The sequence below is a fragment of the Periplaneta americana genome, chromosome 14 (assembly GCF_040183065.1).
Source record: "Periplaneta americana isolate PAMFEO1 chromosome 14, P.americana_PAMFEO1_priV1, whole genome shotgun sequence".
Taxonomy (NCBI): Eukaryota; Metazoa; Arthropoda; class Insecta; order Blattodea; family Blattidae; genus Periplaneta; species Periplaneta americana.
Genome location: NC_091130.1, coordinates 87,021,887 through 87,049,704, shown reverse-complemented (window position 1 = coordinate 87,049,704; position 27,818 = coordinate 87,021,887). Strand labels below are relative to the sequence as shown.

The 27,818-nt window shown below is 35.6% G+C and overlaps 1 protein-coding gene across 1 annotated transcript in view; it reads right to left on the bottom strand.

Annotated features, from left to right (window-relative positions):
- The window catches only part of LOC138713540 (uncharacterized), a 165,997-nt gene that overhangs the window by 15,645 nt on the left and 122,534 nt on the right, over positions 1-27,818 (bottom strand). The window contains exon 12 of the mRNA XM_069845707.1: positions 2,836-3,003. Coding sequence (XP_069701808.1) covers positions 2,836-3,003 — 168 coding nt within the window. The remainder of the gene's footprint in view (positions 1-2,835; positions 3,004-27,818) is intronic.

Below are 27,818 nucleotides of genomic sequence, written 5' to 3'. Positions count from 1 at the left end.
TACTTTACCTCACCTCCCACTATATGACCTGAAAAACAGTGAAAACTAAATACAATTAATACTCTCCTAGCTAATCCTCCTCCTTCTCGTGAAAAATTTTTCTTCTCCCATATTACTGATTCTGAACTAAGGATGGCTCTTAAAAGCATTAAATCTAAAGTACAAGGCACTGATAACATAAGCATGGTCTTTATTAATAAGTTAGTTGATGTCGTGTTTCCCGTAATAACCCATCTTTTCAATTCTCCAATTATCATCTCTGCTTATCTGCAACTCTGGAAAACAGCTTTCGTACGTCCACTTCCTAAAGAATATTCACCTACTTCTGCCAAAGACTATAGGCCAATCTCCATTCTTCCTGTTTTATCTAAAGCCCTGGAATGCATCATTCATAAGCAGTTGTCAGATTACCTAATCGAATTTAATCTTTTAGACCCTTTACAATCAGGATTCAGAAATGGCCACAGCACTTCTACTGCTTTGTTGAATGTTACTGAGGACATACACGTAGCCATGGATAAATGGCAGGCTACTGTACTGTTGGATTATAGCAAAGCCTTTGATTCTATTGACTTCGATCTGCTATTGACTAAACTACAAATTCTACATCTTTCTGATAGTGTTATCACCTGGATGTACTCCTACCTTACTGGCCACCAGCAGTGTGTCATATCTAATAATCGTTTCTCATCCTGGCAGACTGTAGACACAGGAGTTCCTCAGGGTTCAGTATTAGGCCCCTTGCTCTTCTCTATTTATATAAACGGAATTTCTCAATCATTGAAGCATTGTAGATATCAAATATATGCAGACGACATTCAATTGTATATTTCAGCCCGTCCTGATGCATTATATGCCAGCTTTAATAGTCGTAATGAAGATCTGGACTACATCTTTTCCTGGTCTCAACAATTTGGACTTAACCTAAACGCATGTAAACCACAGGCTATTCTGTTCGCAAACCATAGATTATAATTCCTGATGTCAATGATCTGAATATTTCACCTGTGAAACTGAATAAAACAATCATCATGTTCAGCTCTACGTAAAAAACCTCAGAGTGCATTTCGAATTTAATCTCAATTGGGATACACATATTAAATATATATGTAAGAAGGCATTCTCTATTCTTCATTAACTAAAAAGATTGTATCATTATCCATCTAAATTAAAACAGACACTGGTACAAACACTCATTCTACCTCACTTCGATTATTGCGACGTTTTGTTCGCTGATCTCAGGATTGATTCCTCTCAGAAACTATTGCGTATTCATATTGCGTGTGTCCACTTCATTTGTAATGTTAGATACTACGATCATATCTCACTTTCTTTCGAGAAGTTATCATGACTTAGGTTACATGAGAGGAGAAATCTGAACTCACTTTCTCTCATATCGAATTATGCACACTTCATCCCCCTCTTATTTATTCGCCTGTTTCCATACTCTCTCTCGCTATCATAATATTATAGTCCATTCTTATTTCTGGCAACCAATCACGTAGCATGTCTGCTACATTTAAACGTGTGCGTCTTTTCATTCGCTGCTCATGACGTTATGCACTTCTTAAGGCTCGATAAATACTTAACATAATTGCCCGCCATTTCGGCTCTTTCATTGGCAATCGCAGAAAGCACACCAAGGACGTTATTTTCCGCTCAACTATTTGTTCAATTACATTGCATTTGATTTATTATCATAGGAGCTACGACATGATAATGTTTAACAGTGCGGCAAATAGATTCCTCGTCCAGTAGCTCGACAACAAAAGAACAAAAATGGCGAACGATACTAGTACAATCTTACAGACTGCAATTTCAGTTGTTGATATCTAAAGGTTACTCTACTGTGTCATGTCCGGAACGAAAGCATTGTTAGTGTAATCTTTACATCGTCGCCTGAATGCAAGAACTAGGTAACTTGATTTTTCATATTTTGTGACATTGCCTATTTACTTATTTATTGCACTAAGGAAAATGTCTCGTTTTCTTGTACCTATTTGTTATATTGGAAAATAGATGTTGCTGGTATTGTTCGATCAGTTACCTAGCGCTTGCATTACATTTTGTGCGATTTTTGCTATGCTATAAAAGATATAACTAAAAAACGCAAATTTCGAGTTACCTAGTTCTTGCATTCAGGCCATGATATAATATTATAACAGCATGTTAAGAAATATATACAGTTATAACTTCTGTAAGGGGATTTTCAGACATCATGTCCAGAACGCATGTTTCATTTTTTTTTCTGGCGAAGTTTCCTTTGTATAAAGCTCAGAAAAGCATTAAAATAAACCTTGAAGAATGAGTAACATCCCATTTTTTTTCATTTGAAAAATCTTTAAAAATTCACAGAGATTTAGCATTTTCCAAAAAGGAAAAATAAGCTTGTCTGAAATTCATCATGCCTGGAACAAAAGTTTAAACCCCAATTTTCATTGCTACTTCATCATAAAAACTATAAATTTTTTTTGTCTCAATCGAAAGGGAGCAGATTCAAGAACATCTGTTACATTTTTCCGCTGAAAAAAAATATCACAGAAGAAATGTAATCAATGGGTTTAAACCCAAAAAATGTAGTCTGAGCATCATGTCCGGAATGATGAATGACCCCATATGCATGATAATTCAGGCTTTATCTCCCACACATTCTGTATTTTTTTTAATACAAGTTTCTTTAGGCGTTTTGTGATTAAATAGATTTATATTGATTATAACATTTTAAAGGAATAGTGACTATGCATTCAACTGCCAATCTCTACTTTCACTAGCAAGTCTTCTTTGGCATGCTGTTTATAGTTATATTTGCAGCTGTTTTCAATTTACTATACTTACGAGGTGTACAATTCAAGATCTAGGGAAGCCAGGTAGAGCTCTCTGCACAGATCATAACCTGCCAGGTGCTTCTGGGATGCCAACAACTGCTGCATCAGGTCTGATGGGAGGGGCTCTCCACTCTCAACATGTCCACTAATGAGGTTCATTGTGTTCTTGTCATACAACCTGTGAAGATACTAAAACTCTTGTCAATGCAGTAATGTTTATGAAATTATACAAGTGAAAAAAATTATCCAAGGCAGTGGAACAGAAATAATTAGAACAGATTCAAATAGATTCACCAATGAACATGATCAGACTAATCATTAATTGGTTCACAGCTGCGAAAATTGAAAGAAACTGTTTTTCGACTTAAAAATTTGTATGTACTTCTATTTTAAAGTTTGATAGAGTTCTCAAGATATTATTTAAAATGGTTCACATTTCGCAGAATAGTAGGTACTATCCAAGACACAACTTTTGACGGGTATTACATATAATCAAAGAGGAAGAACAATTATTGTTTGTATGGGCCTACATCTGAAGTTTGATTAATGGAATATGTTACTAGTCAGTGATGGAGGGGTAAAGGAACTAACCACACTACCCCATTATTTCCTAGCTTAGTTGCCTCATAACTGATGCCTTATTGGTGTCACTAATGAGTCATTCCACGTCAAATTGCACAAAATTATACAAATTTTGACCTTGATATTTTTGATTGCGTTTATATTTCTTTTACCAACTCTATGGGTCTAATAAACCAACAAGTGTATTTTTATTTCCTCCTAACTCCACATGTTTTTAAAATATAGAAAGTTAAAATTCGTTACAAATGTCGCACAATGCAACATTTAAAGCGTTATATTTCCGAGGATATTTATGTTAAAATTTTTTTGAAAAAAAAAATGCATTTAAAAGCTTAAAGTACTGTCTTTTGTTAAATATTTACTAACTAATTTTAATATAATTATTACAAATATTTTTTTATGATTCAATTTTTAAAAGTTAGATATCAATGTGAAATAGCCATATTAAAAATCTAAAAAAATTCTTACTAGGTGCATTAAAATATTCTTAATAATTCCAGAAAAAATCACAATGGGATCTCCAATAGTTTAATGGAAATTTAATTACTTACGAAACAATGAGTAGCGGTCGGTGCAGCAGCAGTGGATGGGAAGCGTTGAAGCGCGCTGGGAGGTTTATCGGCGCTGGATGATCAAGTGAATGTTGCAACATTACACCCAGTACGGATCAAGTCACTCGAGGAAACACTGCTAATTTACTTGTTATGATATCTTCAATATTTGTACATTATGCTTTTACTTTTTAAACGTTTGTTTTCATTCACACTACACATTAAATTTTCATTCGCCTACTTTCTTTCTCGAAAGAAAATTGTTTTACTAAATATTCAGTTTTTGACAACAGAATGAAAGAATGTAATTTTAATGTACCAGTTATTGGTTTTAGATTGTATCTGGCCTGCAAATTTTCAGTGTGGTTTTTGTGCTTATTCAATGGACAAAATATAAATGACACGTTAGAAATGTTTTTTGTGACCAATCAAACAGTTTTTTTTTTTTTTTATAGGATCTTGTATAGGCTGGCTCTCGTTGCAAGTCTTTTCACAGTTCCTCCAATGCCATCACATGGATCTTTACCATGCGATGTTGCAAAGAAGTGTCATTCAGCGCTAATTCCATAATCATCTTCATGTAAGCAATTATTTTTAAATTCTTTTTGTTTTTGTATTGTGAACTTGATCCATCGGAAAGGTAATGATTTTTTTCATATCATTGAATTCTTGCTTTAAGAAATTGATTACTTCGGATTAAAAAAAAAGTGAAAGGAATCGGTGTCATGCTTTCTGAGATGACAACAATGCTTTTGTGACGAATTTCTGGATCTTCTTTGAAATATACTACGAAAGTATGTATTGTGGCTTGGCATTTGTTCCAATGCATACCTTGTACTGAATCTTGTATTACAAATGAATAATTTTCAGAAAAGTCTGCAATAACTATGTAATTTTCAGGTTGTACATTTTCTTTGCATCCCGTCAAAAGTAAAATATGGCTGACTTTTGTAGGGATGATGATGCATTTTCTACATGGAAAAACTTTACTTGCTAGGGAGCCTTTTACTTTTTGAAACTTTTCACAGGGGTACCGTATCGTTTTTGTTTGTAGTTTTCTTTTCTTGATAGGGGATTCTATTGACATCAAACTCTTGTTTAATTCCTCAAATAATACTGATTTCTAGCATTGTATCCATATAACTGCTAGAAGAAGAACTGGGATAATCACTTTCTCTGTCCGCATTTTCATTTGATTCATGTTTATTAATATCACAAGAACTGCGGCTTCACATATAACTTCACCTGACTTATTCGGAAGTTAACAGATTTTTTACAGAAGGAATCACATATTCGCACATTCAAAGACTCCTTTAAATTGAGCTTTATCAATAAATCGCGACTTACGTGTCTTAGTGTACTTTTCTTTTTAAAAGCATGATTAGGAAGGTCAAATGGATTTAAACACTTGTTATATATTACACGATCTTTGCTGTCACTGATGTTGTATAGAAGTCACGCCACTCCATGAAATTCAAACCCTGACTGATTATTTTTCTCTTCTATATTTTATCTCCTGCCATCTGTTTATTGCCATAAAGTTTACTGCCTTACCCAGCCTTGCTATCTTTAAACACTTGACTATATTACAGTATAAACATACAGCATTGTGAAGGACTCCCCCTCTTAGCTGAGCTGACAATAATAAAATAACTTTGGATAAGATATTTACTGTTCTTTAAGGTATTAATCATTTGATGAATTAATGCATTTGTTTGCGACATCAGTTATATGCAATGGGGGATTTCGTAAAACTTTCCGTGGGAAGCCTTCTAGCCTACTGCCGCATGCAGTTCATTAGCTGGGAACCGCGAGCGCGTGCATGCCTCTGGAAAATAAATTGTTACAAATGTATGTGTGCAGATCCCACATTTCTAAATGCAGTAGTTCACAGATAATACAGCAGGGAACAAGCCTATATATATATATATATATATATATATATATATATATATATATGTATGTATTTTTTCAGATTTTTAACTGGGCTATTTAATATAGTAATTTTGCTTTGAAAAAGAAATTATTAAAAAATTAGGCCAAATTTGAAATTTATTTGTGATAGGCCTAAAGTAATAAAAAGTGTTGTATTTAGTCTTTCAAATGCGCCAAACCGCAAATCTCAATTATATGTAGACACAGAGTTCCAAGTGAGTTTATGTAACAGTGCGCACATAATTTGCGTAATTTCAAATAGTCATAACTACACAAATAATTAATAATTGTGGAAATAAAACAATATGGGTCTCCTTATTTGATGTCTGGAATTTATGAAAAAAAATTCGACCATTTACGAAAAAGTCGTGTTTTATTGATGTGCGATTTGACGTGGAATGACTCTAATGTGGTTGAAACCTGCCTTTGAACAGTTGACTAAACAACAACATAATCAAACTCAAAATTTCAATTTTACACTCTGCCCTACTGGCCAGAGTACCAGTAGGAATGACAGCATAATTATTTTGCTAAGAAAATACATATAATTATTCCAAATTTAAGCATCTCTCGTACCTCCAGTTAAATTTTGTAAAATTTAAGGTCGACATTTTATGTCTAAAAGTCAACTGTTTTTCATTTTAAACACAACTTTTATTTTCATTCATGAGATATACTCGTACATGTCTATACAGTTCATTTAATTCTGTTCCATTCATTCCCAACAGAATGATGGATCATAGGACCACAGTCTAATATATACAGTCACGAAGCTTAGAATGATTTTTTGCAATTCTCGCGGTAGTTGCTAGCCGCTTGGAGCACTGTGAATATTAGGAACAATAGACTGTGCCACAGTCATCGTGATCTAATACAGGCCTTAAGGCAGACCGTGTAACTCGCTTAACCCGATCACGAAGGGTGGCGTTTCAATCATATAAATTAGTTGGAATGCATAAAGAGTAACATATGTTTCTCTAAAATGTAGTGTAATTCCATTAATAAAATTTAAAACAATGATTATGAGACACTTCAGACAATTCACTTGCGAGTTAAGGTGTAATATTATTTATGGAGTGAAAATTACGTTATTCGTATGTGTAATATCTGCCTTTATTTCGATTAAATAATGCGAAATTCTTGTACATTCACTTATGCACGATTCAATAATTTTCACTTGCACCACACAAATATTTAGCCATGCTGAAATTATAGGTTATGTTTACTGTACCAGTTGCCCCTTTCTGTCTAAATTTAGTGATCTCCAATACCTTGCCATTCATATGAAAATTATAGGTTATGTTTACTATATTTAACTTATATTCCTAAATTCACAATTATATATTATAATTAAGCATAATGTCATGTATGATACCCCGCACATTCAGTTTGTCTATATTTTAATACTGCAATTGAGTACTGAACTATTGTATTTATCTACTACTTAAGAGACGAAGTAACACAATTCTATGTACACTAATTTCATAGGAGTGGTATGGTAATTTTTTTGTCTAAAATTAAGGAAGGTAGATGTGCTAAATTGAAATCACAATATAAATTCTTTTTTATTAAACCTCAAAATAGCTTCCATTCTAAACTTAAAATGTTGATGCGAACAGATTATGTTAACATGTAAAATTCTCTTCACATTAAAATAACACAGTTTTGTAATTATTTCTACACCATATTATGCAATAAGAAGTAAATGGAACTTATGGACACACTACACTAAATAAATCTTAGCAATGATACGCAATAAAGTTATAATATTTCACTGAGTTCCATATACTGAAATAAAAAACTCGAACATATGATACATTACAGTTTGGATCGAAAAGGCATTGACTGTGCCCTATTTCCCATTGTTGTGAAAAGTTGTGTAAACTGCGAAATGTTCGTTATCAGTTGTAATAACTGTAAATAGCTAAAATACAATAATTTCAATAATAATATGCGACAAGGAGACGTTTGTAGCACTGTAAATTGTAAGAAAAAGAGATCAGAATTATCCTTCTTCCGAAAGATCCAGGAAGGTGAGTTTATAGAATATAATATATATTTTATGATAATAATATATAAACCTTATGTATTTCATATTTCAATAGTGGAAGGAAGGTGTTAATTTTTTCAAAAGAACACGATATCGAAAGTACAATACATTTTATCGTCTGCTAGGGAAAGAGTCTGTGATGAGGCAATACTAGTGATCCTGGTGATGAGCAACTATCTATGTTTGCATATTTAGTAAGTATTCTTGTTCTTGACTGTATATATTAGACTGTGATAGAACCTAGAACTCCTTTCCAAACAACATACTAAAACACTTTAGAATAAGAAGGCATATAAGGAGGAGCTACTTCAAGCTGGTCTGTGTTGACTAGCAAGTGATAGTGAAGCGCTGTTGCCTACTTAAATTGTCACAAAGTCTCACTGAAGCATCGCGTATTACTTCCTTTCTTGCTAGCATAATATTTCATTCATTCAGTGTTCTACCCAAGGGCAGGTCTTTCACTGCAAACCCAGCATTCTCCAAACTATCCTATTTTGTGCCTTCCTTTTTGTCTCCTTATATGATCCATATATCTTAATGTCGTCTATCATCTGATATCTTCTTCTCCCATCCACCATTCCTTCCAGTGCATCCTTCAGTAGGCAGTTTCTTCTCAGCCAGTGACCCAACCAATTTCTTTTTCTCTTTCTGATCAGTTTCAGCATCATTCTTTCTTCACTCATTCTTTCCAATACAACTTCATTTCTTATTCTGTCTATCTGCTTTCACACATTCCATTCTTCTTCGTATCTACATTTAAAATGATTCTAGTCGTTTCTCTTCACTTCGTCGTAATGTCCAAGTTTCTACTCCATACAATGTCACACTCCATACAAAGCACTTCACTAGTCTCTTTCTTAATTCTTTTTCCAGAGGTCCGCAAAAGATGCTCCTTTTCCTATTGAAAGCTTCCTTTGCCATTGGTATCCTCCTTTTTACTTCCTAGTAGCAGCTCATGTTACTGCTTAAAGTACACCCCAAGTATTTGAAGTTGTCCACTTGCTCTACTGCCTCATTTAGAATTTGAAAGTTTACCTTCTTTATTTTTCCTCCTATGACCATGGTCTTCGTCTTATTTGCATTTATCTTCATTCCATACTGCTCACAGCTGTCATTTAGCTCTAGTAGCATATTCCTTAGTATCATCTCCTCTTCTGCTAACAATGCCAAATCTTACGCACTTTATTTCTCTTCCTCCTACTATCACTCCTCCCATGTTCTGAAAACAGTTCTTTACTAATCCTCCAAGTAGATGTTGAACAGAGTAGGTGATAAAGGGCATCTTTGATATACTCCTCTCCCTATTTCACTTCCTCCTGACATTTCTTCTCCTATCCTGACTTTGATACGTTGTTTCATATAGAGATTACTGAACAGTCTTCTCTCTTTCCAATCCACACCAATTTTCTTTAGCATCCCCATCAGTTTATTCTAATGCATTATGTCAAAAGCCTTTTCTAAGTGCACAAATACAGTACTACATACACTTCTCTATTCTTCTTTCGCTGATTGTTCTTAGCAGTCTAATTGCATCTCTCGTACCTTTTCCTTTTCTGAAGCTAAACTGTTCTTTTTCCAACTGTTCTTCCATCTCAGAATATAAATGTCAATTCAGTTCTCACAAGAGAATCTTCGCTGAGTGCGATATCAAGCTGATAGTCCTGAACTCGTTACATTTCTTAGCATTATTTTTTTTCGGTATTGAAATCAACACTGTCTCTGTAAAATATTCAGGCCATTCGCCTTTTCATATATTGCATAATGATAAAATTTCCTTCTGTCTTCACTTAAGCATTTCACTAATTCAATGGGAATTCCATCAACTCCTGTTGCTTTCCCATTCTTCATTTCCTTAAACACTATAGTAGGGAGCAAAGATATTGGCGGGTCGTACATAGCACATTTTTGCACGTACCACCCCCTCTCTTCTGATCTGGCCATTGGGATGACTGACTGGCAATGTGTCGATGCGTTCGGGTGTAGTTGCTTGCAAGCCAATCGTTAAGTATTGAGAGAGTAGTCATCGTAGCTGTTGTCTGTTCACTGTGTACATATTCAAACAGTAATTTTCAATACTAACAGTGGAATTGCTTCTGTGCCTAGTTGAGCGACATGTCTAGAAAGGGAGTGGATACGCGGAGCCAAGCGAAAGGAATTATTTATAGTGTTTACGAATACTTAAAAAAACTTTAATTAATACAACAAATTAAAATTTTCGTAATATGATTGAAATTCTGGTTATTAAGAAAATGAGGAAAACAGGAATTAGGTCACTATAAGTTTAAGTGAAATATTTTAAGATCTGATAGTATATTGGCAATATACTTATTGCAGTGAAGTAAATCGTTAAAAATCATTGTGTTATTGTTATTATTATTAAATTTGCACTGATGGATTTCATTTAATATAGTATTACTAGCCATTGTTAAGTCAATTATATTATATAAAATAAAACCTGGGTACCGACACAATACTATTTACAAATTATTTAATTGTCAACATTAGTGATTTTACTCACGGGACTGGCTTCATCTTTTCTTGCAACCATTGTCTTGTTCCAAAGGTCTCTGGTCACTGCTGTCAGTTGGTCACCTGCTGTGATTCTTCCTGCCGGAAGGTCCCTGTTGACTTTCTTTGTCGCAATCCCAGGACCGCTGCCATCATTTTTGGCCTCATTCCTGAACAGCTGGAGCCATTCATCACGACTTCTCCTTTTTGTGAAGCGGATGACAATAGAACGCGTCTTTCCTGGCCTGGATGGTATACTATGTGCTACGCTTACATCATGTTGCACCAATTCACTAACGCCTATGACTTCCGATATTTGGTCAATGACTTCATAAGTTGATTGTTCATCGATCCCGGAACTCCAAATAGCATTATATTGTCTCTGCGTGTGTACTGCTGCAGATCACTCACTTCCTGTTTGAGATGGTCATTTTCTTGCACTAGCCTCTTCATCTCTTCCTGCGTGGAGTTGAGTTCATGTCTTGTGTGCGCTAATTCCTCTCTAAGACTGTCGAACTTGGAAGATATGAATTCAACTGATTTTCCTAGTTCATTCACCTCAAAATACGAATGCTATTCGATATCAGTATAGTAGTTATAAAATCATGTCGCATATTGTATAGTCTACCAGAAGTTTGTATGATAACAAATGAAGTGTTCACATGTGCTGTTGTTTAATGAAATAATTATAATGCTGCGCACAAAAATTACACTAAATACTGACATACAGACAGTGTTTATATATAAACACTATTTCGATGTTACAGACTTCAGGTTACGTAGCGAGGAGTGAAAGATGTTTCGGAAGCGACCCTTCGAAGAATGTTTACAGCTAAAGTAGGGGTGGAACGTGATTTGGGTTAGTATGAAGCGGTATACCTCCATCCGCCAATATTCCTGCTCCCTACTATAGTTCAAATTCTTCCCTTAAAATAGAAAATACTTTTTCATCTTTTGATATGGCTTCTTCGTCTTCTATAGCTAAGTCATCTGGATGATTTATTGTCTCATATAACTCTTCTACATATTTCGTCCATCTGTTTAATATTCTTTGTTTGTCTGTTATTTCATTTTCGATGTCATCCCCTATCAACCACATGGATTTCCTGTTCTTATAGCTAGGACTGAATTTTAAGCAGTGTCATTCGATAGAACTTAAAATTCTGAAACAAACTGTACAAGAATGGCGATTGTATGTCAACTGACTGGCGTGTTATCGCTTTAAGACTAAACAGAGATATGCAACCTACAAAATACAACATATTTGCTCCGAAGTCTCTCTCTGTAGGTTCTGTAAACGAAGATGATTTTGTTTCTTTTCAAATTCAGACATGGACTGTTTTCTCTTGTGTGATGTGTAACTTGCTGTAACAACATCTCTTGAAGAGACTGCAATTGACTCTGGTGTTTCGTCTGTTATACGCAAAAGGACAGCTCTACAGCCACAGGCGAGAAATATGGTATTTTCTATATAGAATTTTTAAAGGTACTTGCTAACAAGACAGTGCATGTCAATTTTTCACAAACATAGAATCTGACTGCACAGGCATATGGATTAGGAGTGCATACAGTATCTCGTATTCTCGGGCAGGGCAAAGAGACAATTAAAATAGGTGGTACATCTTGAATTTACCTCTTCTAGAAAATATCGCAAAAGTATATTTAAACATGACACACAATAAAGGAACAGATTCGACCTGCCCATTTGCTGCAGTGGCTGGCATTTCTGCCTTTGTCCCATGTCTCTGTTGTCTCTGTATTTCATATCTCGTGTACCATGTGACAATGTCATACAGCTGCTAGCACTCTATTGGCTTAGGCCATATGCTTTCTTATTCTGAAAGCGCTATAGGACAAGTTTCAGGTCACAATTCAGAAATGTTTGGAACCTGGAATATCAGACAGTACTGTAGTTGGAAAACAATTTTTGAGGGTATTGTTGAAATCATCTTGGTGAGACTAGACTACATGAACTCATACTGCAGTTCTTTTTCAAGGTTACTTCTTCGGCATGCAGTATCCTCTGTAGACCTCCTTCCATATCGCACCCACAATTGCACGTAAGGTGAGGAATTAAAGGCTGAAACTGGTGGTCCAACATTTTTAGGAACAAAAGCCTAGAAATTGTTTTACTAAAAGAGTATTCCTTTTCTTAGTGTAGATATTGTTCATTACATTAATGCTCTTTTGCATTCTGAAGTTGAAATTTGAAAAGAACCTACAATTTATATAACAAACTACAAAGCTCTGGTGGTGGCATATTGATGTCAGTATATTACCTGAAGGCCTGAATATACTTTCGTTTGTGTTCACACAAGTATGAGGTGCTTGTAGCACTACAAGTTATATCTTTCAACAGTTTATTTTTTCCTGTCTTCCATTTTGTAGCATTAATCTTAGATTGTGAACGTAAATAGGATGCTTGTGTGGGATTGCTTGAGATTTTCTGCCAAGATTTTGTAAAACTGATCAGGGTTTATTTCAACAATCTTTGTCCTGCTGTGTAGCTCAGTATGTTTGAAAATTTTCTGTTTTGAAGCATAGAATGCCTCCTCAACATAAGATCCTGGCAAAAGTACGATAAATTGAAATACCTTAACAGTACACTCAATAGCTTTATTAGCTTCTGGAATTGTTATCTCTCATAATAAGATCATCACAGACTACTGCCATATTCTAAACAAAATCAAGAGACATCATTTTATCTAAACATGCATATTTAGATCTTTCTTTACACTCTCTTTGCTTATCATTGGAGGCTTCAGTGAAATGCTTTACAAGTCCTCTAGAGCTTTCTCACACTGACTTCACTGTTCTGGTACTGGAGGCAGCCCATCTAATAGAAAATGTTTTCCCACCTTTACAGAACTTTTCACTCAACTCAGCTGCAGCCTATTTTTTTTTTTTTGAGGACATACTCTATACAACGTATAATTTGTTGAAGAAAATATTAAAATCAAGATTTATATATATTAAAATTGTTGAGGCTCTGTACTTCACTTCTTGCATCTTGAACTACTAGTTCTAATTTATAAATAGCACAATGCCATAAAATCAAATCGTGGAAAAGTTTCTGTAACTCAATAACAACACCATTTTTCCTTTCAAACATAATGGGAGCCCCGTCACAAGCAAATTCAAGCAATTTTTTTTTAAGAGAAACTTAATCAGAATTATCAGATTTTGTATTAGCAAACTTGATCGAACTGCTTATTGTGTCTCTAAGTTCAATTAGGTTTCAAAAGAAAGAATGCATAGGTGTACTTTCGAAATGTCATTGTATACTTTAAACATATGACCAGTACAGGCTTATTGCTGATAGTCATTGATTCGTCTACTATATCACTGAATTTAATATTGTTTAAAATAATTATATGTTTGACTATCCTAATACTCATTTCTTTAGATATGTGTTCCAAGTTGTTAGCATAAATTTGGAATGTAAAATTCTGTTCGTGTCTTTAACTGCAGAACTTCAATGTCTACTGGAAAATCAGTTAACGGGCTAACAAATTTTCCAATTTCATATGCTGATCTAAACTATAGTAGTTGTTTGATACTCCACCACGTTCATCTTGTCTATTCCACTTTCTAAAGACTTCTCAATAGCATAACTCTCAATCTGCTGTGCTTTTGTAAAAGTAGTAGGTCTTTATGTTCATGTAGATTGTTTTGCTGTTTTTCTTTAATGTTCCCAAACCTCTAACGTTGCAATCGACCCACTCTTTGGCTGATTTTAAGCATGTGCCTTCAGATGGACCTATGCCAAATTTACGAATTGAACACAGATAGAACAATCAAGTTTTTCATTTCTTATAACTAGAGCCCGGATGTTAGGCAAAATGCCTTTTTTAAACTGAGCATATGTATGAAAGACCTATTAGAGATAAACACATTTCTACACATTTGGGAACAATAGGCCCAATTTTTATTTTGCCTTTTTTGCCTATTTTAAGATTAAATGCCTTTTTTTTTTAACCTTTTTACGTCGTTATTGTACATTTTCTATATTTTTAATGCATTTAAAATAAACCGCACATAAATTAGATAAAAAAACAAAAAAGAACAGTTGTACAAATTAAAAATATATATTCACCTCACACAAATATTTGCTAAGAATCTTATTCTCCAGCATAGACTACATATGTTTCCAAGAAATCGTAAACTTTTATCCCCTATTGATTCCACCTTTTATGTCACTCAACAAAGATGTTTGAACAGTATAACCCTCAGTGCTCGGGTCACTTCGGGTTTTAGCAGTGAAAGTCACATGTAGGTACTTTGAAGTTTCTAATTCCTCCCTTCTCACACCCCTCTTTTTGAGACAATACACAGTCAGTTCTTCCCGATCTCTGAAAGAACGTAGACACAGTCCTTCTGAAATAAGTTGTTTTAAGTTTGCCTCAATCACTTCAGTAGAAGTAGAAAGATCTTTTTCCACCATGAAAAACGTTATCTCTGCAGGCGGCTCACTATGACAGTTGACAACTTAAAAAAACATTTTGTTGTGACATGTAACCAAGGAAAGTGAGTACCATATGGGATAGTTTATTAAATATTTGTCTATTTTTTGTCTGTTTCCATGAATAATAAATACCTATTTCACTGCCTATTTCTACTATTTTTAGTGCCTATATGCCTGCCTATTTTAACCAAAATAAATGCTTAAACATCCGGGCTCTACTTATAACCAACCAGCTGTTTTCTTTCTTAAAATTGGCTAATTGTATTGACCTTATAACGAACAATATAGAAAATCTCTTGGTAGAGCTTTGATATTTTCACTTATTTCATCTGACTCCTACACAGCTTCTAAATAGTCATCCTTCTCGTGTTCTGGGGGATTTTATATATGTTACTATCACTTCTTTCATCGTGAACACTACATTCTATTTCTTTTCCTTTTCAAATATTCAATCAGTTAAGCAAACTCATTATAACGGACAAATCAAGACTTTAATGTCCACTATCAGAGTAGTTCAACGACGTTCCAACTACTACCTTAAAACTCAAGAGTCATAAGTGCACCAGGGGCGTATTTTGCGGACTACCGGGGCTACCAGCGGTAGCCCAAGGAAATTACAAAAGAAAAAGTTTATAATATAACATAATGTAATAATTTTGTATTATTAGTTTTACCACAGTAATTAAAATTAAAGTAATTGTTAGATTTATATGCGCTCTCTGCTCTCGAAAAGAAACAAGTTGTCAAGGCGGCATCGCTGGAGAAACCGCTTGCTACGTGAGGTAGCCTGTGACCGTACCGCGCACGCTGTCCTGTCGCACAACTGCCCATCACCCCGCTCTCTTCTGTTTCCATCGTGCAGTGTAGGCAGGTGAGTTGCCGCTCTCGTGATCGGTTTCTTCGCAGGCACGAAGCAACAATACGCTTAGCACGCTAGCTCATGAATGTGATTGTGTTCTTGCAGTGCAGTATTTTAAATTTGTGATTTGTTCGAGTGTCTAAGAGTTATATTAATTGTGAATTATTAAGTTTTTAATTTCCCAATTAAGTGATATTGTGAAAAATATGGCAGAACAAGTTTCTGGAGAGGTTTGTGTTGAAAATGACTGTGTAATAGAAGGTTTATTAAAAGTGCCTTTTAACCGTCGTACATACAACGAGGAAGTTGAAATTGTGAAAATGGAAAGACCAACTCCTGAGTTAAATTTGTCCATGGACGTAAAAGAAAAACAGCGTGAGTACACACGCCATTTCACTTCAACATCATATGGTAAGTGGAATTGGTTGTGTGGTAGTTCTAAACTGTCTAAACTATTTTGCTGGCCATGTTGTTATTTAGCCACGAAACTAATGTGTGGTCAAAAGAGGGTTTTATAATATGAACTCCCTTCGAACAGCAGTCCTAAAACACGACAAATCAAAAGCTCATATTTGTAGTAGCATGAACTTTGCAAACTTTGGGAAGACAAGAATTGATTTACAGCTAGATAAGCAAAAAGCTCTACATATCAACTAACACAATGCTCCTGAGGAAAAAAAATCGGGAGATTTTACTGCATCTTATTAACGCAGTCTGCTTTCTAGGAAAACAAGAATTGGCTTTTCGGGATCATAATGAGAGTGTGGAATCAGACAATAGAGGAAATTATATTGAATATTTAAGTTCCTTATGTGAATTTGACCATTTACTGGCCAATCATCTTGAGAGTTCAACAGTATTTTGTGGTACTTCTCCCGCAATTCATAATGACTTAATATTTGCTATAAGTGGGGTTATGATAAAGAACATAAAATCTGAAATAGAAGAAGCACCTTTTGCGGCCATTGTTGTTGATGAAACAAGTGACTGTTCTAATCAGAGTCAATTGTCCACTGTTTTAAGATACGTCGATAATACTGCCAATGTTCAAGAAACGGTTTATAGGATTCACAAATGTCAGTTCTGGCAAAACTGCTGCTGCTTGGTTTCAGCATGTGGAAGGTGTTATAGCAGAATACAATGTCGGTAATAAGTTAATTGCACATACGATGGTGCTTCAGTTATGGCGGGAAATATTAATGGCTTAAAAACAAAAGTTCAAGGAAAGTATCCTCAAGCACTATTTGTCCATTGTTACAGCCATGTTCTCAATTTAGTTTTGCAACAAACTACTTCATCCATTCCAGAATGCCGCATTTTTTTTTCAAAACACTGTCGGGTTTAGCTGCATTTTTCTCATCATCTCCTAAAAGATCAGAAAAACTCAAGAATTTATGAAAAATAAACTCCCAAAAGTAGCACCAACTAGATGCAATTTTACATCTCCGCTTGTAAATACAGTAAAGGAATACAGAGAAGAACTGACTGCTTTCTTTGAAAATATTATTTGTAATGACTGAAGAAAACTGGGTTGATGATGTAATTGTGCAGGCTCAAGGATATTTGTATTTTTTTCACACAGTTTCAGAATATATTTCTTCTTGAAGTCTATGCTAGAGTGTTCGCACATACAGATGTGCTCTACAATATTCTTCAGACAAAAAGTCTAGACATAGCATACTGCTTGCAAGAGGTATCAAAGTTAAAAAATACTATATTCGAGTTCAGACGTAGTGGGTTTCCGTCCATATGGAGTAATATGGAAAATGAAAATTCTTCAGCCAATACAATGGAACCACCATTAAAGCGAAGAAAAGGAGATGATGAATTGAAATACAGGCAGCTGTACTACAGCATACTAGATCGTATGCACATGGAAATTACTGACAGATTTTCTGATTATGGAAAGCTTCAGTTCACATATCTTCTAGATTCTCAAAAATTTTCTGCTTATAGAGAAAACTTCCCGAATGAGGCACTAAACAAATTATTTCAGTCCTATAACAGTCACTTTGATCAAGTACGTTTGAAAAATGAATTAAGTGTAATATATTCAGCAGAAGTCTTTGAATTTTCGAACAAACCTATCCATGAAATATTATCTGCCATATATGAAAACCAACTGAACCAAGTTATTCCTGAAGTCCTTAAATTGGCAACATTAATTGTGACAATACCAGCTACGTCAGCATCAGTAGAAAGAACACTTTCTGCGTTGAAGAGAATAAAATCCTACTGTAGATCAACTCATACACAAGAACATTTATCCGGCTTGGCACTGATGTCCATTGAAAAGTCATGTCTACAGAAACTTCGCAAGCAGCCCAACTGTAATTTCAATGACGAAGTCATCAAAGCATTTTCGTCCCAATCAAGACGTCTGGAATTCATATATAAATAGGTAAGGAATTTTATTATAGGGACTTTAAAATATACTTTGTGTAATAATAGGGTCAGTGGTAGCCCAGGCCCTTAAACCAGTATACGCCACTGAAGTGCACAAAATGTAACAATTTTTCGCTCCTCTAGCAAACGCCAGGGTTACACCTGAGCGAGTTTCAACATTAGTGAATCACTGCAGCAGAATTCTTAAGGCATCACATTATAAGGTTCTTGTTATGCAAAGGCATCTACGCAAGTTTTGAAATTAGCAAATCAGTGCAGCAGATTTTTTGAGGTGCCATGCCATAAGGTTAGTGTTAATTAGAAATAACACGGCAAACTTGAAATTAACAAATCACAATTACTCTTGAATTGCCAGATCATGGTTTTCAATAAAATGAATGAACAAGCATTTAAGCAAAGGATATAAGATGTCATCTCTCTACTTTTATGTCAGTTATAAAAATTAAACAAGTGTTTTTCAAGGAGCTAACATCCTCCATTTCAAAGACTATTAAAGGCTAGTTAATACAATTAATATGTTTATGCTCGACCATGCCGAAATGTAGTAATTATACACCTGGTAGCAGTCCTTTAATGCATGTCATTAAAGTACACCTATTCATTAAAGTTCAGGTTTTCGATTATTCTCGGATATGCAATCGAAAGACAACTAGGGAAATGTCACGGAGGCTGGAAATTCAATACTGTTGCAGAAGGTTATGTTCTGTTACTATAATAATTAGCGTTAATTGTAAATAATATTCAAATAAATTCAATTTGTAATCTCGTTTTTCAATTCTAAATCAATTTCCAGGTTATATCAAGACTAATATTCTCTAGGTTATATCAAGGTCAATGATATTCGTACCTCGGAAAAAATCAATACTTTCGCGTCTGCGCACATCTCACAATTCAGGTCAGTTCTGTTCATCACTTAACATAACCATAACATGAAAACTTATGAATAATTTCAAGTTAGAAATATGGTCGAGCATAAAAAGTCGTATGAAACTTGCCTATAATGGTAATTAAGACACTCGTATGAAAATTATGAAACTCGCTTGCACTCGTCTCATAAACAAACATACTTGCGTCTTAATTACTACCATTATAGGCTCGTTGCATAATGTACTATTTCGAGTCTGCACTTTTTGCTGGTACGGTAAGAGATAATTTTTATTTTAGGCAGTATGGCATACTGGCCCAACTACAGAACTCATTTCAGGTAAATGGAACAGATGGAAAGGCTAATATTCTAGGAAGCTCAACTCCTGACCAAGGAGAAGTGTGTCAGGCATGGTTGTATTCATGAATCAATGACTCAGTCATATGGTGAATCATACATTGCTCAAGGCCAGAACATACCAGTGGTGAAGCTACCTGGAGGCAATTGAGCGCTCAAGTGGAGAATTAGGTACAGCAGCTTTCAACTGTGTCATTACAATAATAGTTAATTGGAACTAAGTATATGCTGCAGTCAACACATCAGCATGATATTTACCTGTAGCATCGTTGCCAGGAGAAATTTTTTCTCTCACCCTCCATCATTTGTAACATTAATGAGAGATAGCACCACTGTTTGCAACAAAGTTAGGTAGGATGTGATGAGGAGATACATTAGTGTCTACTAAATGCAGTGTTAATGATAAGGTTAGATAGGATTTGATGAGAAGATAGATTAGTAACAAATAGGCCCACTGTCAGTGACAAGGTTAGGTAGGGTTTGGTGAGGGGATATATTAATGACAAATAGGCCCACTGTCAGTGACAACATTAGGTAGGGTTTTGTAAGGGGATATATTAGTATCAAGTAGGTCCACTGTCAGTGACAAGGTTAGGTAGGGTTTGATGAGATATATTAATGACAAGTAGGCCCGCTGTCAGTGACAAGGTTAGGTAGGGTTTGATGAGGGAATATATTAGTGACAAATAGACCCACTGTCAGTGACAAGGTTAGGTAGGGTTTGGCGAAGGGATATATTAATAACAAATAGGCCCACTGTCAGTGATAAGGTTAGGTAGGATTTGGTGAGGGGATATATTAGTGACAAGTAGGTCCACTGTCAGTGATAAGGTTAGGTAGGGTTTGGTGAAGGGATATATTAATGACAAATAGACCCACTGTCAATGACAAGGTTAGATAGGTTTTGGTGAAGGGATATATTAATGACAAATAGAACCACTGTCAGTGACAAGGTTAGGTAGGGTTTGGTGAGGGGAATATTAGTGACAAGCACTTCGCGCAAAAATGACACAAGTGAATTATCCCTTTGACATAATATTTTCGTGTCTCAAATTAGTCGATTTCAACGATATTTCCTGGACCATATCATATCTTTATTTCTATGATGTGATGTGTTATGATATTTTCGAAAACGTGCATTTTCTTTCAGTACGTTAAAATTGGCTATTATACTCCGTAAATCTTGCACTTGACTAGTGCAGTGAATTCTTAAAGAATGCAGTCTCGAATTTCACTAGCAACATATCGATTCTCTTTTCACATGGCTCTGTACACCCTGGCAAGCATAGTCGTGCTGCTGTACTCTAGAAATTACCCATTTGTTCCCAATTGAGGCAATGTCTACCCAAAAAAAAAAAAATTGTCACGATTAAAATGATAAATAATACTGCAAAAAAGTTCTCTGCCTTAATTGTTGTGATTGAGAAAATCTGTTGTTTGTACTGAGTTATTCATTCAATGATCGCTAGGTGGTGGCACATGCCAATGATAGATGTGCCCAGACAGGGTGACGAGGATCTACAAGAAAGGAAAATTTTTGCTTGCCTCTTCAGCAGTAGTGGCTTTACAGAGGGGTTTGAGGGGAAACGGAAAATAGTGTGAAGTTCCTTGATAGTAGAAGGGATTTCTAGCAACCCTCTCCATGATGCTAGGAGACATGACTCATAGTCATGTCTCATGACCAACCACAGTGACCAACAGGAAATATTCAGACTTTGTCGTGTTTGAAGACAATGTTGTAAATTTAGCATAGCTAGATCTAACTATATTTAACAGTTTTCAGTGACAAAATTAATGAAATTTCTGTATTGAAAATTGTTTAAATATAATTTAGTGATTTTTTGAAGTCCCTTACCAAGGAATTAACTTTTATATAGTGATAACATAGTAATAAGTTACTTTCTGTCTACCCACTCTTTAAAACTGGCTTCACCACTGGAGCATACACGAGTTTAATTAGCTTGTACGTCAGCTGCTAGTCAGATAAGTTGATAATTGTCTTTTAAAGTGTAGGTGTGTGTTGATTAAATTTAAGAGTAGTTTAGTATGGTACTTCACTGATATGCCATCCCGGAAGTTCATGCTATATCAAAGAACTTTCATGTATAAACTTAAGGAAATATAAGAAGAGAAACTGCTAGCATTATGAAAATGTAAATAGAACTTTGTGTGTGAATAACAATTTCATCTAAAGAGGTCAGGATTGTGTGGAGTGCAGATAGACACGAGTTTGGACAACTCTTGTAACTAAGTTACATAAGTAAATATAGAGTTATTATTATCAAAGGTCCCAGAAAACAGCGGCCGGTCAGTTGGCCACGCCCTGCATGGTTTCCGGCACATGTATAACCATTTCTACCGCACAATCAACTTCCAGTAGCCATATGGCATTCAGTGTACTTAGAAGTCCTGTAATGAAACTCTCAATTCTTCAAGTGTACAATGTTAGTGTATAAAGCAGTGGTCCCAACCGGTGTGTCCCGGCACTCTAGGGTGCCGCAAGATATTGAAATAAACCAAAAAAAATTACTGTCTACTTAAGCCTAAAGTCTTGTAAGGCCTTGAAATAAAATAAGTCAAATTAATTACTATAATGCACTACAGATCGATTCATTTCGATGATTCAATTATACTTGTATCTGGTTCTGGCAGATGGCATTACAGCCAATCAATGCCGAACATTCCCGATTCAGTATACTAGTATAGACTACTCGCTTCCTCACGAACATTCCCGAGACTTCGACAGAACAATATATAAAATTGTACGAGTTCTGCCGCCGCTTTCACTTGTTTTCTTCGCGTTGATCCACAGTGTTTTGCTATGGATAAGTTCACTGTTAAACGTAAACACCAGGACAGTGAAAGTGAACAGTCAGCTCCTTTGGCTACAGTTTCTCCCGGACCGTCAAACGCAACATATAAAGAAGACAAATGGAAGAAAAGATCATACCTGGACAGTCGCTTAGCGTATGGAGGAAAACCCTATCCCTGTGTGTTTAGTTTGTGGCGAAACACTCAGCAACGAGGCCATGGTACCTAGCAAACTGAAGAGGCATCTTATAAAAAAGCATCCTAGTGTGTCACAGAAAAGTGTGATGTATTTTTCTGACCATAGCTAACACTGCTCTTGAAGCCTCATTTAAAGTAGCAGAACTGATAGCTAAAAAAAAAAAAAAGAAACTTTATACTCTTGGAGAGGAAATCATAGGCCCTGCATGTAAAGTTGTAGTTTCAACAATTATTCTTGACGAAGGAGCAGCTGATCAAGTTTCGAAAATTCCTCTCTCCAACAATACAATCAGCCGCAGGATATCTGAAATGTCATGCAATATCAACGAACAAGTCTTGGAGAAAATAAAAACTGATAGAATATTTTCTTTGCAAGTAGATGAGAGTATCGATATTGGTGACAAACCGCAACTCCTTGGTTTTATGAGATATATTGATGATAAAGATATTAGTGAGCAGTTTCTGATCTGTAGACCGCTGGAGACTACAACCACAGGCCACGATATTTTCGTTTCTATTAATTCCTTTCTCAATGACCATGATCTTTCATGGAAAGACTGTTGTAGGGATGGTACACCATCTATGTCTGGGAAATTTAAAGGTTTTACTGCCAGAGCTCTCAATGAAAATACATCCATAATTATAACTCACTGTTTTTTGCACAGAGAGGCATTAGTCATGAAAGCGTGTAATGAAGATTTTGCTCCAGTGTTTAACAAAGTTGTGAAAATGGTGAACTACATGAAGTCTGGACCTTTAAAGTGCAGGATTTTTGAACAGTTATGTCGCGCAACAGATGCAGCTCATACTTCTTTGTTACTTCACACAGAAGTAAGGTGGTTATCGCGTGGTCGCTTATTGAACCGGTTTCTCAAACTCAAAGAACAGGCGAAAACTTTTAATAAGGATGAAAATCAAGACACATTTCATGAGCTGTTACTAAGTGATTCTTGATATTTGGAACTATCGTATCTGGCAGATATTTTTCATAAACTGAATGAACTGAATGTTTCAATGTGGGGTCGACAGGAAACAGCAATTTCCTCAACCAATAAAATGAAAGTGAATTTAAATACTATTATAGTCACAATCATGCCATGGTATGAAAGAAAATTCTATAATAGAGTCGCTAGTATGAAAGGATAATTCCAAGCCTTTGGCGTGAGACGAACTCAATAGCTCAGTGGTAGAGCGCCTGACCGGAGTACAGGAAGTCGCAGGTTCGATTCCCGCTCGAGGTTGTGAAATTTTTCTTTCATACCATGGCATGATTGTGACTATAATAGTATTTAAATTCATTAATATGTCACATCAACGGACGTATATACGTCACCAAACATCGTAAGATGAAGATTAAAATGAAAGGTTTTAAAAGAAAACTTAGTTCTTGGAGGTCTGCAGTTCAGAAAGGAGATCTGTCGAACTTTCCATCTCTTCTTAATCTGGCAGAAGATAAAGATCTGGGTAAGCTGAAAGACCGCATTTGTGATAACTTATCAAGATTTCAAAATGTATTTTCCATCTATTTCCACTATAAATCTCGACTGGTTTGTCTCACTATTTGATTTTGTAGATAGTGCGGAGGAAATAGATTTCAGTGCTTGCGAACAAAGATGAATTTATTGATCTTTGCGCTGATTCTACACTCAATTGTAAGTTCACCAAGAGTGAGGTGTCGGTGGCTGTTTTTTGGCTTCAACTGAGAGAGGAGTATCCTAACCTAATGAAGAAAGCAATTAACGCACTTTTGCCCTTTTCAACATCCTATCTATGCGAGCAAGCCTTCTCTGCCATGGTGACAAAATGCAACGCAAGAAATAGACTGAATTACGTTGAGGATGATTTGCGTGTTTTATTGTCAAGTGTAAGGCTCAATATCACGTACCTGTGCTCTAAGAATCAATCACAAGTTTCACATTAATGGTTAATCGAACAAAACTCTATTGATGTATTTTTACTCAGTGATTGTAGAAAAGTTTGCTGTATTATGTTATGATGTACATTACTTATTATCTCATCTTTCAATAAATGAATATATTAAACTTCAATTTTTTTTTAATTCAAGAAAATGTGCCCCCAGTTTTTAATGTTATTCCCAAGGGTGCCGTGAACTTAAAAAGGTTGGGAAACACTGGTATAAAGTTTAGAGATTATTGTGTATTTAGGTAATATCTAGCAACAAATTCTCATTGTATAAACGTGTGTATATGTACAATACGTACATAACAGGCAGAAGGTCGTGTGCGAAAACAAGACGAAAATTTCGAATAAAGTTTCCAAACAGACCTGTGCCTTCTGCGAGAACAATTAGATGACTCGCTAAAAGATTTAAAGAAATAGGCTCAGTGAAAAATTGAAAATCAAGTAGAAAAGGTAATTCTTACGCGGAATGATTACCAGTTTATTTCCAACAAGATTCTGGCACTGCTCATACAGCTGCTGTGTCAATGAGGGAATTGTGGCGTATTTTCGGTACTAGACTGATTAGTAATAATTTGTGGCCTCCACGAAGCCCAGATATAACACCCTGTAACTTTTATTTCTGGGGAACATTAAAAAGTAGAGTTTATAGGAAAAATCCTCATTCTATAGATGAACTAAAAGACTATATACGAGAAGAAATCCAAGCTATCAATGATGTGGAACTTCAGAGTGTTGTTCATTCGTTCATCAGAAGATGTCAGTTGTGTGTGGTGGCAAATGGGGGCCATTTTCAGCAACAACTGTGAACATAGTAAGTCAAAATTATTAAAAATTTATTGTTAGTAGGCCTACTATTATATATTGGAGAAGTGCCGGAGAAATGGTTATGCACTCGGCAGAAACCATGTAGGGTGTGGCCAGCTGGCCGGCCGCTCTTTTCTGGGATCTTTGATAATAATAGCTCTGTATATGGGGGGGGGGGGGTTTCAGGTCAATAATGAAGCAGTCTATGCTGGCCATGCAAGCATGCCTGATGCGCGTGTTCCCAGCCAGAACCTGAGCTGAATGCTCTGTACTTTGCAAGTAAATCTGCTTGTAAATAATGTAAATTGTGTTCCACAAAAGCTTTTTAAATATGGCATATGAACGAAGAGTGAGACAGCAGCAATGCTATCTACTTCTTGTGAAACAAGTCCAGTCTAGTTCCATTATGATCTGAAATGAACAGCCCAGTATGTTCCCAGACTTCAAAATTAATTACTATTTTCACAATTAAGGAGTATTTCTGCTTTTCATTGTGAATATTTGAAGTCCAAATAGCTTTCAGCAATCCAGTACAGTGAAGCCTCTCACTTATGGACATCGAAGGGACGTAACAATCTGTCCGTATCTGGGAGGTGTCTTTTTTTGGGAGGGAGGCTCACCAATCTAACAGTAAATTTATAATATGCATTATGTATCCCTTCACGCTTTAAATGAAATGTATTACTATAGTTTAATTCTAAATACAGTATACTGTACTATAGTAAATTCTTTGCAACTTTGAACTACAGTAGATAAGACCGAAAAAGGAAAATACAGTACTGTGCCACGCAATTTTATTCCAGGTCTACAGTTATGCAGTACTGTACTTTACAGTTTTCAGCTTAACCTTTATGTTCAAGTGCCATGTCTCTCGAAACAGAACAACTGATTGAAGTGAAGAGAATAATCCTACTAACCCTATCATGTGTCGAATACAATTTCACGATCACGGAAATCTTGGACCCATCACACAGGTTAAATTTTATGACTTTGTTTATCCACCCGCTTCCAGCTGACAAGGGGTAGCCGGCTGGGCTAGTGGTAGCCTACGAGACCCTTACTAATATGTCTTTTTTCATGTTAAGGAATTTCTGTACAGTTCTCGAAACTAAATTTTCCATTTTTGTAACACATTAGGTCTTGAACTCCAAGTTCTGTCCGCAGTCAGAAGGCAAAGCAAGCTTTAGGACTGTAAAACAGCTGTCCTTGTCCGTGTCTGAGTGTGTCCATAAACGAGAGTTGAATTTATCATTATTTCTATATTATTTCTGTTGGGACATAAAAATCTGTCCGTATATGAGAAGTGTCCGTATCTTGGAGTGTCCGTAAGCCAGGTTTCACTGTATATTCATTACCCGCAGTGAAGAGCACCTTATTGTTGTAGAATTAGTATCCCTCGTCATTGGCCCATTTGTTACTTGTCAGTGAACCAAAGCAAAGTCTACCTTCCAAGGTTCATGTTACTTTTATATGCTGATTTTCGTAATCAAAGAACATTTGAAATTATTACAACATACATACAGTATATCTTTTATATCTATACTTCCGAACAGTTAAATGTACACTCAATTTGTACAATTTATAAATAAAGTAAAATGCTTTAAGTCTGCAATTATATAGAACTCCTGTTATGTACATATTCAATTGTTGAAGCCATGATCCCGTACTTAATGCAAATTTTTAATATATCAATAAATAATTGTAGTATCCCAGACGACTGGAAATCGGCTATCATAATCCCCATATATAAAGCAGGAGACAAATGCGAGGCGAACAATTACAGACCTGTCAGTCTCACATCAGTTATCTGCAAAATAATGGAACATCTAATAACACAATATATTCGCAACATTTTAGAAAATAACGAATGGCTGAACAAGAATTAACACGGCTTCAGACCAGGATACTCTTGCGAAAGTCAAATCACATCCTTAATACAAGATTTATCCTATGAAGTTGAGGGGGGGGGGGGGGAGATAATAGACGGAGTTGTGATCGATTTCACTAAAGCTTTCGACGTAGTGCCTCACGAAAAACTTTTAGAGAAACTAAGCAGGCTTCCAATAGATAATCGAGTAGTAAGATGGATAAATAAATTCTTAGAGAACAGAACCCAAAAAGTCAGACTAGGAAAAGAAATATATCGGAACTAGGAAATGTAACATCAGGTGTGCCTCAAGGGGCAGTCCTTGCACCTCTATTGTTTCTTATATATACAAACGATATAAATAGAAATACTACGTCTCAGATAAGGTTATTCGCGGACGACTGAATAATATATACACAAATTAATGATGAATCTGTTATCGCCACCTTACAAAACGATTTTAATGTTATTGAAACCTGGACGACAGAAAATAAAATGAAAATCAATGTCAGTAAAAGTAAGTCAATATCCTTCTGTAGAACGCATAAAGAAATTTGTCTCGGATATCAGCTGAATGGTACATCGATGCCACAAGTGAACACTTGTAAATACCTAGGTATATATTTAAGTAACAAACTGGGTTGGGAGGAACAAGTCACTAATACCACAAGGAAAGCCTGGAAAGCACTACATTTCTCTATGCGTATTCTGAAGAAATCTAACCGAAAGTCAAAAGAATTAGCGTACAAAACCCTTGTTTGCCCAATTATGGAATATGGAGCAGTAGGTTGGGATCCGTACAGACAAAACCA